Source organism: Dreissena polymorpha, chromosome 3, assembly GCF_020536995.1.
Source record: "Dreissena polymorpha isolate Duluth1 chromosome 3, UMN_Dpol_1.0, whole genome shotgun sequence".
In the NCBI taxonomy this organism is placed as follows: Eukaryota; Metazoa; Mollusca; class Bivalvia; order Myida; family Dreissenidae; genus Dreissena; species Dreissena polymorpha.
The window spans coordinates 116,453,080-116,469,558 of NC_068357.1; the positions used below are offsets into that span (position 1 = coordinate 116,453,080).

At 33.9% G+C, this 16,479-nt stretch overlaps 1 protein-coding gene across 7 annotated transcripts in view; it reads left to right on the top strand.

Moving 5' to 3' along the window:
* The window catches only part of LOC127871140 (uncharacterized), a 210,633-nt gene extending 195,338 nt beyond the window's left edge, over positions 1-15,295 (top strand). For 3 of the 7 annotated variants that reach the window (XM_052413860.1, XM_052413862.1, XM_052413861.1), the window contains exons 2-4: positions 4,500-4,575; positions 12,490-13,523; positions 14,292-15,295. In XM_052413860.1, the coding sequence (XP_052269820.1) occupies positions 13,111-13,523; positions 14,292-15,213 (1,335 nt within the window). In that variant the 5' untranslated portion in view covers positions 4,500-4,575; positions 12,490-13,110 and the 3' untranslated portion in view covers positions 15,214-15,295. Of the gene's footprint in view, positions 1-2,032; positions 2,142-4,499; positions 4,576-12,489; positions 13,524-14,291 lie in introns of those variants that run through there. The other 4 variants (XM_052413864.1, XM_052413866.1, XM_052413865.1 and 1 more) reach the window with 2 other exon arrangements.
* The last annotated feature ends 1,184 nt before the right edge of the window (positions 15,296-16,479 follow it).

Sequence of the window (16,479 nt, forward strand, 5' to 3'; positions counted from 1 at the left end):
AATCGCTGTATAACTTTCACGTTTTTAAATCGTTAAAAGATGAACACATTGGCTATTTTAGAGCATAGTAAATGTTCAGTATTACTGTTTCCTTGCAAGTATCAAACTACAACGATAGTTTGCACATGTTAATCAATTTGTTTCAATTTTGTCTATAACCTAAACGTTAAAAGCTCTCTTTAACAAGTCAGTATCCATTGATGTTTTTCAGTATATTTGCGTCTGCATATTTGTCGTCGGCCAAGTACGGTCCCAGAACCAGTGTGTGCGTGTGCATAGAGTATGGTCGGCGTGCGAGAGATCAGTGTGTACGTGTTATTATATAGATATACGTTCCCTCTAAAACTAATATTTATCCCGGTCATCCCCAGCGAAATATTCTTGCGCTAGTTGGCGTGTATGTTTCATTGTGATCTTCTTTCTTGAAACATGTTTAAATCCCATGGTGTTGTGAACAAACGATTTCAAAAACGATTGTTGTTATACGAGGAATCTGTATTGGAAATTAACAATGTTCAGTTTACTATCATTTCCATCTAATTATCGCATTTTGTTTTGAACAACATGTATAATTTATCAACGTTTGTAACATTTCAAGTACATTTAAATGAATAAATGATAGTTTTACTCTCAAGCACGATCAGTTCTATTTTAAGCGTGCAATATATTAAACACAGTTAGATTAAGTAAATATATTAACAATACTTCATGTTTTCGATCACATTACTCGCCGAGAAACAATTGTACACTTGTACGAGATAAAGTAACCTTAGGCTAAGGTTGTGTAAATTTTGAAAACACGAAATGGCTAAATCAGTGTTCAAATGGTATGTATCGATAGTTCCGGTAACTTAAGTATCGATTACCTGGGTTTCAACATCGGAATGTAATTAAAACACATACTCTTGAGGAAATGTCTTATTAAGAAGCGCATTCCTAACGCGATTTTCACTTTCTTTATAAGCAATGCTCTAATGGACCTTGCCAATGTTGTTTTACGTCCTCTTAATCATTAATGAGACTTTGTAATATTTCGTCTTTCGTCAAGCCCAATATATCTTCAAATATGCTAAGAATTCTATAGAATGTATTAAAAGTTCACATTAAGCAAGCATGTAAATTTTTTCGAATATTAATAATCAATGTAAAAGATAATGTTAAGAAACCTCACGTGTGTGATTGTACAATTATTATGTAGATACCTAGCGGTTCCAATAATCCTCATTCGTCGTATAGGATGGGCAATCAAATCAGATGTGACGTTGTTATAAATTGCCGTAGGCAGTTAATAAACTATTGATTTATTCAGTTTTTTTATGGACGGTTTACCTTACTGTTATTTTAATATGAAATATAAACGGTGATTTCGTTGGTACTCATTTTTATCCCCCGCCAACAGATAATGGACATAGATTTGGCATTGTCTGTCCATCCGTATGTCAGTCTGTCAGTCCGTCCGTCCGCCTGTCACACAACTATTTTAGTGCTATATCTCAAAAACTACGATGAGCTTATATAAGCTCTAAAAGATTGATGTAACCTTAATTTTACAGCATTTTTGATGAACATAATTTTGAAATTACTGCATACATAACTCAAATGGTGGCGTAATATTTGAAAAACAGAGGGCTTGTGTTGCTAGTGCAAACTATTTTCCCCTCAAGGTGTAACAATGCTGAAATATTTTTTTAAATAAGTACAATGTGCCGATAGAACATGTTATTACTGAGTACACCTGTCATTGGTGTATATCTGTAATTGTTCTACACAATAAATACACTAACAAAAGACAATAATAAACTGTATACTCTATAACTTGTAAGGTTGCATCAAAGTCATCTCTGAAATTAATGGCTGCAGAAGAGCTTACATCGTCTTTATAAAAATTTACAAACTGTTGATGCTAAAATGAAAAGTGGAAAATCAACAAATATAATCATTAAAAAGGCAGTCTGAAAACTCTCCGAATAAAATATGTTTGGCCTTAAATTAACTAGCATATCCGGTATGAAGCGCTGTCAATAAGTCGAGTGTTCACACAACTTTAGTCGTCTGCTTCACTTTGAAATGAATGTGGATAACTCACAAATGGATCAATAGAACACATTATTGAAATATGGGTATTTTTGGACTTATTTCACGTAAGATTTTGAAATGCAGTAATACATGATTTTTTCGTCATTGTATATTTTTAGTTTTTCACCTTACATTTGGTTCAACATTATTTGCGACCCAAATTCGAAGTTTAACATTGCAGACTCCATATTGAGTAATGAACGATCAAATTTCAACTTAATTTATCATTGAACTTAATAAAAGAGAAAACATAAAACTATATGATAAGAAATACAATATATAACTTTGCAATTCGCGAAGGAAACAGGGAATAAGTACAGGTAACTACCGTTGTGCCTGTCCGTCTGGTGGCCGTCAGACGATGCCAAAAACGAAAATCTGATTTGCGAAAATGCTAAAATCTCGTAAAATTTCATTGAAAAAAAAACCGCCATTTAAATCAGGCTGGTTTTCTATACTTTTCTCTTTGTTTCAATGAAATCGTTCGCAAAATGAAGAATACACGAAAACCGGTCCGCATCAGAACATGAGACATCGCTTGACCTTATTGTTATGGAAGCGCACGTGGTAGCTAGCAAATCAACATTGAGTTCGCTCGCACATAATATTGGGTCATCATGCGCAGACACTGTTTACTTGGAATACACAATTGATATTTTCGTCTGCCAACAATATAGCGGTCGATTGCAAACGTCATATTTAAAGATCAACAAATGAAAAGAGGCGTTACAATAAATACATTATCTATAAGCCGATCAATTTACACCTTTCTACCAACCGATCTAAATTAAAGATGATAATTAAATAATTAGTTCTATTTCGATGATGTTACACGTTTCTGCCGATTATCGTTTGAAATTAAAAGGTGATAAGAAAGTTATATAAAGCTATATAAATCCGGTATAATAATAATAAGAAAGTTGTTTTTTACCCACATGTAAAGCAATATGTCAACCAAACTGTATATTTATTACGTATTTTCTAGGTCACTGGTTTGAATGTTCTGCAGTCAAACGATATGCACATTTTATTTCATGTGAGAACGCGTACAATATTTCGGACTTTCGTTTTCGGATACATTATTTTTCGTTAATTGTAAATTATTTCCGAAGTTCTTGATAGAAGAAACAGAATGACGAATACATAAGCGGTGAAACGGACGGTTTGGTTTATGATTTCGAATTGTATTCACCTGAAATTGCAATGGCAAGACTATAAAAAAAGAACAATTAGAATGGGCTCTTGGTGGTACGGGGGGGGGGGGGCTCTGTCCTTTATTCCTGTTGAGTTCGCGCGGCTGCTTGTCACGTAATCGAATGTAAATGTAATTGGTGAAAGTAAAACAAGTCTTTGACTCCTCAAAATTCTTTCTTTTATTTTTCTAACTTGTTCTTGACATCAAAATTGTATTTATAGTCTCAAAATTATTTTCTAAATCTAGCTGTAGTATCTTTCCAACCTAACCGCGGAGTCCCCTTTCTCTCTAAACATCCTCATTTTGTCTCTAATTTAATATGCATATATTTTCTTTTAAGATTTTAATTGGTCCTCAGCTAGTATGGTTATTATTCATTGGTTGATTCGTCAGAATATTCTAGAAGGAACAATTTTTCATGTATTTTCTTGCTTGGCAAATATACTAAAATCTAATCAATTAATATTGGTATAGAGTAATCCCGTTATATTTGTCAGTACCATAACGTGTGTGGGTATGCAAATAGGTGACCCTTTCATCTGTGCTGTTTGATGACCATGTGTGGGTACTTTTAATCTCGTATTCATATGCTGACCCTGGACTCATTGTTAAATATATGTCCTTCGATTCTTTTATCTAATTGACTTTTCATTTTATTGAACCCCATCCTGGGTGTAAACGTACTTGAAATAAATCTTAAATCAGGTCTTAGTTGATGCAAATATCTCCCAAAATGTATTATTAAATTCTCAAACTTCATATTAACATTGCATATACATATTATTGAGATATCTCCTTATTTATTTCCATCATAATCGTATAATGTTTATCGTTAATATCTAATTCTATTTCCGTTTGGTCGCCTTGGTTATTTGTTATTTTGGTGTTTGGGGGTCGGCTTAGAAAGTCGGCAATAATATTCTTTTTTCCTGATATATATTCAATTTTGCAGTTGTAACCCGCTATACTTAAAGCCCATACTTGTATTTTCTTGTTTTGCATCAGAGACTCAAGTAAATATTTCAATGGCCTATCATCTGTCCTGATAACAAATTCTGCATTGTGTAAATAATGGTGCAATTTATTTAGACTGTAAAATATGCTGTAACATTCTTTCTCAATGGTACTATATTTACATTGCGTTGGGTTTAATCTGTGCGATAGAATGAATATCGGTTTTTCACCTACATAATCTCCAGTTTTGTTATCCTCACATTTTTTATTTTAGTTAAACAAGCTCCTACGCATTTATCAGAGGCATCAGTATACGGAATATAACCTTTGTTTGGGTCCGGATAGGAAAGGTAAGGAATTTGTGTAAATGAGTCTTTTAATTGTATGGAAACTATCTTCACATTGTTTTGACCATATAAACGGGACATTCTTTCTCGTGAGATTGATAAGAGGCTCGACCATGTCAGGGCTTAACATTAACCGAAAAACCAACTTGCCCTACCGGGCCAGTACTTCCAAAATCTACTTGCACTGAACGTAAAGCAACTTGCCCAAACATGAAATATCACATCAACTGTAAACCTCAAATTGTTTAATAAACCAAAATGATACACCACAAAACCTTTTCTATTTTTGAACATTTAACAAAATGATTACAGCAATCAAAGTCTAAATTAAACGCTCTTTGTTCTTTTTTGCACTTTTCCGGGCGGACAACTAGATTATAAAATAACTTGCCCAGACCCAACTTTTACTTGCCAGGGGCAAAAGGACAACCATAAATGTTGAGCTCTGCATGTCTGAATACGATGGACAAAATCTCCTATAAAATCCTGCTGCTCCTAAGATGGATCGTACGTCTCGTACGCACCTGGGCCTTGGAAATTGTTTAATCGCCTCCACTTTCAATGCATCCGGTCTAATCCCGTTTTGGTCTATGATGAAACCTAGGTATCTAGTCTCCCTTTGTAAGAATTGACATTTTTGATAGTTTAAGCTTCAGATTGTGCTTACTGAGACTCTGAAGTACTGTATTTACCTGTGATAAATGAGATTGCAAGTCAGGTGAAAATATTAGAATATCATCTAAATATGCCACAGCGAATCCTTCACAACCCTTAAGTACTTTATTAGTTAATTCTTGAAATATTGATCCCGCCCCAGATGCACCGAATGGCATTACGTTAAAGTGAAATAAACCCCTGAATCCTGAAGCAAAAGCCGTTTTTTCTCTGTCCTCTTCTGTTATAGGTATTTGCCAATACCCCGATATCAAATCTAAACTGTTAAGATATTTACTTTTACCTAATAACGCCAATATATCATCTATTAATGGTAATGGATAGGCAATTGGTTTTGTAATTTTGTAAAGCTGTCTGAAATAGACGCAAAACCTTTTTTCCTCTTTATTATCTTTATTTGAATCAAGGTTATTTTTCTTTTTATCTACTCAAACAATAGGGAAGCTCCACGGACTTCTTGGTGGGCTTATTATGTTTGCCGCTAGCATTTCGTCAATAGCTCTATCTATGAATACCTAATTGTTTAATGGTGTTAGATACGGCCTTAATTTAATGTGTGGATGGTCCCCTGTATCTATGGTAAATTCTATCGCTGTAGTTTGTGTTAATTCTAAATTATTTCTTGCGAAGAGAGTTCTGTGTTTTAAGAGTACCGGGAGAATATTTTCTTTTTGATCTCCAGCTACATGTAAAACTGATAGGATCTCATCTTTAGACAAGCCTGATTTGGATGTGTTATTTTTGATAATGCTTTTTATAGAACATATTTCGTTATCTTGAATAGATTGAAGTTGGCCTATGGGACAATTACGTTTTAGTCTAATTGTTTTATGGTATTGTTTATAATTAGAATGGGGAATCTACGATCACGCGTTGCTGTGACTACTGAGTTACCAATTGTTAAACCGGGTTCATTATCAAAGAAAGAATTACTTATTCCAGTGAAGTCATAATTTCGATTTGAGCGTACGCTGTTTCTTTTAGTCTTAGCAAGGAGTCTATATGCAGTTTGTGGTTTAAGAACGGTATGTCTAGTTAGCCTCGCTATTATTGAAAGGTGTACATCTTCTTCTAGAAGTACATAACGATCTTTTATCCTTAAACATCCTAGATCAAAGTATAAACGGACACCGTTATCTTGTAAAAATCGCTTCCTAGTATTACGTTCCTATTTATGTTTTCAACAACGAAAAATGGATGTTCAATATATATACTTCCTATTTTAAATTTCAATTTTACACTCCCGCGAACGTATAGCGAGTTACCATCAAGTGCTTTTAGATTAAATTTTGTCATTTTAAGTGGTGGTTTGTTTTTTAATAGATCATAAGCTCTTTTACTGAGTACGGAAAGTTCTTGCCCTGAATCTATCAAGCTTCTAAATTTACAATTCCCTATTATAATGAGACAAGAATTTGGATTTCCACACAAAGCAATATTATACGTCTTTACGCTTCCGTCATTATCATATACCCCTTTTTGGTAAGACGCTCCTAGTTTTTTTTATTAAGGTACGGTTTTCTTTGAGTACATTCTCTACTGAAGTGTCCCAATTTTCCACAATTCCAACAGTCTATTTTGTCGCTCCAATTGTTGTGATATTCGTTCTTGCGTGCGTTACCGTTTTGTCCCACTGCATAACATTCTGACCTACCGCGTATACATTTATTTTGTTTTTCCTACGTCTACAGTCTTGTTTAACATGACCCTGTTTCTTACAATACCTGCAAGTGTTTGATGGTCTCAAATGATCAATTTCCATGGGTACAGGTCTATTAAGTGTCGGTTGAACGTTATTATGACTTAAATGCGACCATAATTCGAATCTTGCTCTTATGTTCTGCTCAGCCATTGCAGAATTGACCGCCGCCACTAAAGTAGTTGGATTTTCTCGCATTAAATAAAGGCGTAAATAATCATGTCTCAGGCCGTCAATGAAAGTTCCAATTAACTGACTTTCGATAATTTCGAGGTTATCTTCAACTTTTTTCATACGCTTCATTCGATAGAGACAGGAGCCTTTCCGCGAATAATTGCACATTTTCGTCGGGTTGTTATTTGACCGTTTTTAAGAGAGCGAAAGCATAATGAGGGTCCTGGATTTCTGCGAACCTTGCTTTAAGTTCAGTTTAAGGTTGCCCATGACTCATCAGGAAAATCAGTCAAATACCTATGAATGTAATCGCTAACAAGTCCCCTACTAGATTGGTAAGCTACTAACTTCAATTGATCCCCGCCAAACGTGAAAGTACCCCATATTTCTCTATGTTTTTGATCCAATTTTTGTATTCTTTAGGATTTCCGTCATAAGTTTGAACTACCTGTGAGACGCTTTGAGTTCCAATAGCATTTGATACACCTCTAATTTGTTCACTTAAATTTTGTAAGAATTCTGGAACCGTTGATCTGCCATCTTAGATAACTAACCGTAGGAAAATAAGTCAGTCACTCACCGAATTTGCCCGTTTGTTGTGGAGGTTCGGCACGATTTCGTCCTTCTGGCCCGTGAAAGAAGTGGCACTTCCGGTTGATCCTGGGTGGATCCTGTCACTGCGCACCAGTTAAGCACGTGTCATGTAATCGAATGTTAATGTTTTTGGTGAAAGTAAAACAAGTCTCTGACTCCTCAAAATTCTTTCTTTTATTTTTCTTACTATTTATTGACATCAAAATTGTATTTATAGTCTCAAAATTATTTTCTAAGTCTAGCTGTAATATCTTTCTAACCTAACCGCGGAGTCCCCTTTCTCTCTAAACATCCCCATTTTGTCTCTAATTTAATTTGCATGTATTTTCTTTTAAGATTTTGATTGGTATTATTATTGGTTATTATTCATTGGTTGATTCGTCAGAATATTCTAGAAGGAACAATTTTTCATGCATTTACTTGCTTGGCAAATATACTAACATCTAATCAATTTATATTGGTATAGAGTAATCCCGTTATATTTGTCAGTACCATAACTTGTGTATCCTATGCAAATAGGTGACCCTTTCATCTGTGCTGTTTGATGACCATGTGCGGGTACTTTTAATCTCGTATCCATATGCTGACCCTGAACTCATTGTTAAGTAAATGTCCTTCGATTCTTTTATCTAATTGACTTCATTTTATTGAACCCCATCCTGGGTGTAAACGTACTTAAAATAAATCTCAAATCAGGTCTAAGTTTATGCAAATATCTCCCAAAATGTATTATTTAATTCTCAAACTTCATCTTAACATTGCATATACATATTATTGAAATATCTCCTTATTAATTTCCATCATAATATAAAGAAGTGAAATCCAGCTGCTGGAGCAGTATTGAATTTTCATTAAAAACAATTAGTTGGTCCTTTATTTAAGGCAAGTGACCGATTGCCCAAACAGTACAAAACAGCACAATACAGCACAATACAAACCAACATAAACACAAAATATGAATAAAGCTGGGGTCACCGCCTTGGAACGGTCAATGCAAAGCATTGGGGGTTTAAACCTGGTTATAGAGCGCTCAACCTCACACTTGGCCCAGCAATATTCATAATACATTTAAGTGTAGATAAAATTTAACGTCATAGCATTGTAACTCAAATTAAACAATAATTTAATTTATTTAAGGCAAGTGACCGATTGCCCAAACAGTACAAAACAGCACAATACAGCACAATACAAACCAACATAAACACAAAATATGAATAAAGCTGGGGTCACCGCCTTGGAACGGTCAATGCAAAGCATTGGGGGTTTAAACCTGGTTATAGAGCGCTCAACCTCACACTTGGCCCAGCAATATTCATAATACATTTAAGTGTAAATAAAATTTAACGTCATAGCATTGTAACTCAAATTAAACAATAATAAAAGGGAATTAAAACGCATTCAATTTAATTACTATTTAATTACTCAATTGCATTGAAGATACAAGAGTAACAGAATTACAACTTTTTGACGAACGATCAAATAAAACTATTAACAATTGTCAACTACATTCCTTCTTTATAGAAAAGATTTGAGAATATAGAATCATATAGTTAATATCTCAGATAATCATCGCGCAAATACAGGAAGAAGCAGCAATAATGGGTGTAAAAATTCCATATTACATAGCTTGGTTGTTTATGTGACTGCTAAACAAATTAAAAATAATTAAATCAAACAAGAAACGCCTATCAGAGAGAAAACATAAATAAAATGGAACGTTATAAACCCAATGACCTATGCATGTAGATTACAACTGGGAAAGTCGGTCGTATGACGTCACAAAAATCCATAATGACATAATGACGTGAACAAATTCCAAGGGCATTACTAAATAAAAATATTAATGGGGCTGTGCTACTAATAAAACAAGTTTAAGTGATTTAATATTAAGAAGCAAATGAATAAAAATGGTAATTCCATTAAAGCGACATTATTGGAATCAAACAGTATATAGGTGTTTTGACAACTGAAGACAGAAATGATTTGATGTACGATTTGAGTCCAAATGTAGAATAAATAAGAATAAACTCATAAGAATAAACGATATGTTATAAGATACATATTATTGAGATATCTCCTTATTAATTTCCATCATAAGAATAAACTATATGTTATAAGATACATATTATTGAAATATCTCCTTATTAATTTCCATCATAAAAATAAACTTATCAGAATAAACGATATGTTATAAACTGTTACATTACATGCTGTTTATTGACCCCTGCCTAATTTTCAGGATTTTAAATTTTGGACAATCGACACCACTGTTTAATGTACATGCATAAAATAACTTATGTTTGTACTTTGACATTTACCATAATCATCATTTCTATATTGAAAACTGTATGTTATATCAAAACTTATGATATGCCCTTGCTGTCATTAGAAGAAATATAAACAAGTTGATAGTATATATTATTATATCTTAACCAATTTTCGTGCGCAGAAACACCGAAAACGGGTTGGCTCAAATACATTTTGGTCAAGCGCTAGCACTGTAACACCACAAATAATCCTAAAGTAAATAAACGACAATCATAATTTTCATAATTTAAATATTTTTTTTATTTACATAAAAGTCATTTCTCAAAGTTCTTGTCTGATGTTATTCATTATCGAATCGTATTTACCTGGTTATCCATCCTTTCTAATCAGATCCTTTGTCTACGAGTGCCTAAAAGGTACTGAAGCCAAACGACAGTTCGGCCCTATTTATAATCGTAGTAGGATGACCAGTCCAGTTGGAATCCTTTTTAGTGAAGAACGGTCTGTTGTATGAGTATCAGAGTGGATTCAGGGGGAATCACTCCACTGACTCCTGTCTTATTCACCTGTCTGATCATATACGTGGACAAACCTCTAATGGCTTGTTTACTGGTATGATTATGTTAGATCTACAGAAGGCATTCGACACTGTAGATCATGACATTCTGTGTCGGAAGCTTCGTGCGATGGGAGTGGAGTCTGTGGAGTGGTTTCGCTCGTACCTAGCTGATAGGACGCAGTCTGTACATGTTAATGCCGCTAAATCGGATTTCAAATCAGTAGTGTGTGGTGTTCCCCAAGGGAGTATACTGGGTCCTCTTTTGTTCTTGACCTACGTTAATGATATGAAAACAACTATATCATCCAACTGTAAATTAATACTCTATGCTGATGACAGTGCTATTTTGTATTCACATAAAGATCCAAGTACCATCAGTCAAGTTTTAGGCAAAGAACTCGAGTCCTGTAGTAAATGGTTAATTGACAATAAGCTATCCCTCCATCTAGGCAAAACAGAATGTATTCTTTTTGGTTCGAAACGTAAACTCACCAAGGTGAACAATTTTCATATACAATGTAATGATCATGTTATAAAATCTCAGACGTATGTAAAATATCTTGGTTCTATTCTAGATGCTGATTTGTCCGGTACTTCTATTGTAAATAATATCGTCAAGAAGGTTAACTCTAGACTTAAATTTTTATATAGACAACGTGATTTTTTAAATAAAAGTCTTAGAAAAAGCTTATGTAATTCATTAATACAATGTCATTTAGATTATGTATCCTCTTCGTGGTATTGTGGACTCACGAAACAGCTTAAGCACAAGTTACAAATAGTCCAAAATAAAATGGTTCGTTTTATTAACAATTCCCATTGTAGGACATCACTTGTTGTATCGCATTTTGAAGAACTTGGTTTATTGAACGTTGAACAAAGATGCAAGCAACTTCGGCTTAACCACATCCATAAGATTTTCTACAATAAATGTCCAAGCTATATGAAAGACAATTTTGTCAAATGTACAGATGTCCATCAGTATGGGAATAGATCCCGATTTAATTTTTATGTACCTCAAGTTGATGGCTTTACTAGTTCTTCATTTTACTACAATGGTATTACGGATTGGAATGCATTACCCGATAATATAAAGTCCATCGAATCGAAATTTACTTTTAAGAAACTTGTTAAGACACATCTATTAAATGATATGAAGGTAGACGAGAATTCCATGTATTTTTACTTTTAGATTTGTTTTATTTTTATGTAATTCATTATTTTTATGTTTTTTATTCGTGTCAGTGTATTATCATGTCAACTTTTGAAAGATTCACTTATTTCGTAGAAGAAATCATGTGTAGGATCATGTCGATTATATATTAAGAACTGAAAAAACAATATATTTATAGTCACGTATAAGATCAGTTCGACTAAATCCAGGGACCCCGTTGGAAATAAGCTTTTTCATGTTTACATGTCTAAGCTTTACGGGTTATCCTGTGTATACATCATGTCGTAATCTTATTTGGATCTGTGATAAATGGCACCATTCATGTAATGCATGTTTCTGAATATGATAATAATGCAATCTATACGTTACTTATTGCCTTGATTGCATTGAATTGTAAATTGCTTGACATGTATGCACAAATAAAACAAACAAACAAAGACGTCATACACATGTTTCAATCAATGACATCATTTGTCTAAGCATATCATCAGTGAATGATGTCATATGATGATAACCATTCAAGATGGCGGAAAAGAGAACATACCGCAAAATACTTGAGAGATAAAATGTAATTTGTGACAAAGGTTATCATTGTTATCTAATGAATTAATAAATAATATGCATATAACTTATCAATATATTAATATATTGATTATGATTATATTGCATTTATTTATTATAAAATTAACAATGGTTTCTAAGCATTTTTACATGCAATAAACTTTAAGGTACGTTCAGTAACTTTATACGCTAAATCTATACTTTACATTGCAGAGTCGAATGGAGAACCGCATGACTTTTCTTCTTTAAAATGGAGAAACGCACTGCTGATAAGTGTTCTTTAAAAATGGAAGAGAGGTCAAATATGTGCAGGAAGGATGAAGTATAACTTGCATTAACATAATATGCCATTCCTTATCAGATACTCAATTTAAATTGAAACTGTCGCAATAATTGAAGGAAGAGTATTGTTCAACGTTGTAATTAATTTAACTCAACGTTTTTGTTTCTGTTAAATTCAATAATCTTTGCTTATAAGCAACGTTAAACTATAAGTTATGTTAACATTTTCGCCGTTATTTGTTTGTATGAATCGCTTACGTTGCTGATAAAGTTTGACTTGTAATAATGGCAATAACTTTGGATGCGTAGCGTATTTATATATATATATGTTAATAAACATACATGCCTTTGCATTTTAAAAGCATGATTTCACAATATAAATTTTACTTAAATACATATATTTCATTTTTTTTTTGCATTGATATCTAAGTTCTATCCAGCTAAGTGTTTGTGTAGTTGTTCCATATGTGTTCGCCTTCCTTTTTGTTGAAAATGCGACAGAGAATATTGTGTGTTGTCCTGTTCTTGATATAATTGCAAATAGTAATTTTGATGGTTTTGTTTCCACTTCAAAAAATACAACACAATCAATTGTTTCTACAATCATCGACATTACGTCATCACGTTAATTATGGCAAGAATACAACCGGAAGTTCCGCAGCACCAGTCGAGGACTCCAATTCAAGGCCCATGTATTTCAAAAGCAAATGCTCGACAGACATTACACTTAACAAAGATATGCTCAGCCAAGCAACCTGGATTCCCGTTGACACCAGCAATTCTACGTTCGTGTTTTCTGCTTACTACGAACACGCAGCCAAGCATGTGGTACTCGTGGGGCTCAAATCAAGTGAAGTTGTAGGTACATGCCAACTGTGGTTCGCGCATGGAAACGGGACGTTCGAAAGAATGGAAGAGAGGGCTTTAGAACTGTATCAAGATCTTACACCATACAATGGACAAAGGTCAGTGAGTTGATTTCTTTTATAAGGCCCGTACTTATAAAATTGTATTCACCTAGCTCAAAGTGTCAATAATTGTCTGTACAAGTCTCTACCGATTATCGCATGAGGACTAAGGTTTACTCTCAGTCTACCGACATCCATCTGTCTGTCCGTTCATATAGTCAATTCGTCCACAAATGAGGAATCTTTCCTTTCCCAAAATGTACTGCAGATAATTTAATTAAACTTTGAATTTATATGTGATTATTATGTCCGACATGTTGTTTGTCCCTTAAAACCCCATTTTAAATTGGTTTTACTACAAAAAGATAACATTTGATAATTTAAGAACCCAAAAAAAGTATAACCTAATCTCATGAAGCTTGTTATTCACATTCGGCAGTAGATTGCCAATTATTTATCTGCCAATCCGTTATTTCGTCTGACAATCCGCATACAGTAAGATAGCTCAAAACGTAAATTTGGATCTTACTACGAACACTGGTATTTATAGAACAATTGGTATTACCAAGATCGGACGATCCTTCATTTCTTAAGAGGTTTTATATGCGATAACAGTTTCTTATACTAGAAATACAATGAATAATTAAATGCAAAAGTAATAACAAACTTTGTATAAACATAAAGATTAATGTGATATTAATGTGTTTATGATTTTTAATCACAAAACATCAAACGTCTGACGAATGTTTGAATATGACCAAAGCTTATGTATGCAGTGACCAGCGGTATCGATAATGACTTCTACTATGACCTGATATTTTACAGATATGTTTCGTATCTTTTCCGATGTTCTTCGCCGAATGGACAGCCAGCGTATGCGTCAGTCGTCCAAACGAGCTGCCAACAACCGTCTAAACTGATTGTTGTAAAAGTGTCCGAAACACCAAAGTCGTACAAACGAAAGTTTACGGTATGCCTGATGCCGTTGTTTGGAAATTTCAGCGACGCTCATTCGCTTGTGGAATGGGTTGAACTTAATCTCTTATTAGGGGCAGAGAAGTTTTTTGTGTACGATAATTCATCAGCTGAAAACATACGTTGTGTTTTAAAAATGTACGCGGAGCGAAACATAGTCGAAATTGTGCAATGGCCAATACCAGTTAAAGATGTTCACTATGTAGGACAAATCGCGCAGCTTCAGGATTGTTTGTTTCGCAATAAACCAGAATCTGAATTTATCGTTAATGTGGATATGGATGAGTTTATAATTCCCAGGAAGGACAACGTACGTACGTGGTCGGATTTCGTAGCGAATTCGAGTTCTGGAGCATTTATTTTTCGTAATACATTCTTTCTTAAGGAAACTTATGACGAGAACAGTTCAAGCAATGCATTGGCGAAACAATTTAAGCTATATTCGTTGCTGTTATCGAAACATGAACCAAAAGTCTGGGTGCATGGGCAGCGCTCAAAATATATTGCTAGAACATCGATGGTAACATGGCTTAGGGTGCATGACGTCCTACAATCGAGTTCGCAAATAGACTTGGTTTCTGAAGACCAGGCGATGTTGTTTCACTACCGGTACTGGGAAAACAAGAATGTTAATACTGACAACTTTGTGACCGATGACACAGTGATACGAAAATACGGAGAAACTTTAGTCGCTAACGTGAAACGGACTTGGACTGAAATTGAAGCGCATCGTTTGAAACATTGCGAACCTTCTTCTAAAAACACATCATAATCAAACAGGAGATACATTTAGTACAAATCAAATTTTACGTTAAATGTGTATTGAGATTAAAATAATACCAGATGAATCATAACGGCTGTATTATTTCTTGAACGTTATGTTTGCTACTTAAATGTTTAACAATACTGTATATTCGCAATTACATGATTTATGGTCAATAACCGTATTTGTTAGTGCAAGTTAAATCATCGTTCTTATGAATGTATTATACCTGGATATACGTATGTTTATTAACGTGTATGTACACTCGTTATTGGCTCGATAGCGCTTCTGAATTGCACACATACGTGATATTACATTTGCATTAAAGTAAAACTATAGAATTTATGTAACGGTATGGCCCGTTAGTGCCGCTTTTTTGCAGATGACATTTTTACACAGTATTGCTTAGTAGCCATGCATTCATTAAACGATTATTCAAAGCCGGTCTTAATTAATGCGACGCTTAACATGCATTGTGTACAATCTGACAATTTAAATAAAACACATCCTATTACATAATTTTCGTTAAGAAATGTTATCATGCTATACATGTGAACCGCATCAAATCAAACAATGTGTACGAGTATGTATGCAGTTGTAGTCCCGTTTGATTTCGGGCGATTCCTATAAAGCCAGATGTTCATGTACCGTCTACTTATGTTCTAATATTTAATCCAAATGGGTATAATAAATGGATACATATCTATGAATGTTCAGTTAATCATTGAATAAACATAATTACAGCAAATATTCGACTATTATAGCTTTATATTGACTTCTTTATGCAAGTTCATCTTGTCTGGTACACTTGTTGTCTTGCTAAAATCAATGTTTACAATACCACTAACATAACTGACTTTGGCATATATTTAGCAGATACTCAGTTTCGAACGTCGTGGCTCAACCCTTTTGAATAACTCACCAGGCCCAAGAGTAAACGTTACCTGAATGTCTTCAAATATAAAACTGTTTATGTGTGCAATGGTATATTAAAAGTGATATTATGGGCATTTTTCACTGTTGAATTGAGCTGAAAAGAATTAACAGGTCAAAATAGTTAGTTAAAATGTGGTTACTGACCAATTATCTGCAACTCATCTTGCTACCAGTTTTTTATGAAAAATATATATTATATTCGAAATTTTTCATGACTGGACAGTCCTCTAAGCCGAAATGATCCGTGAAACAAAATAGTGTCTTTGTGTCGTATGAACGAATCTGCACTAAAACTAAATTTAGATTCACATCGTAAATCGAATCATTTCTGTCGTCAGT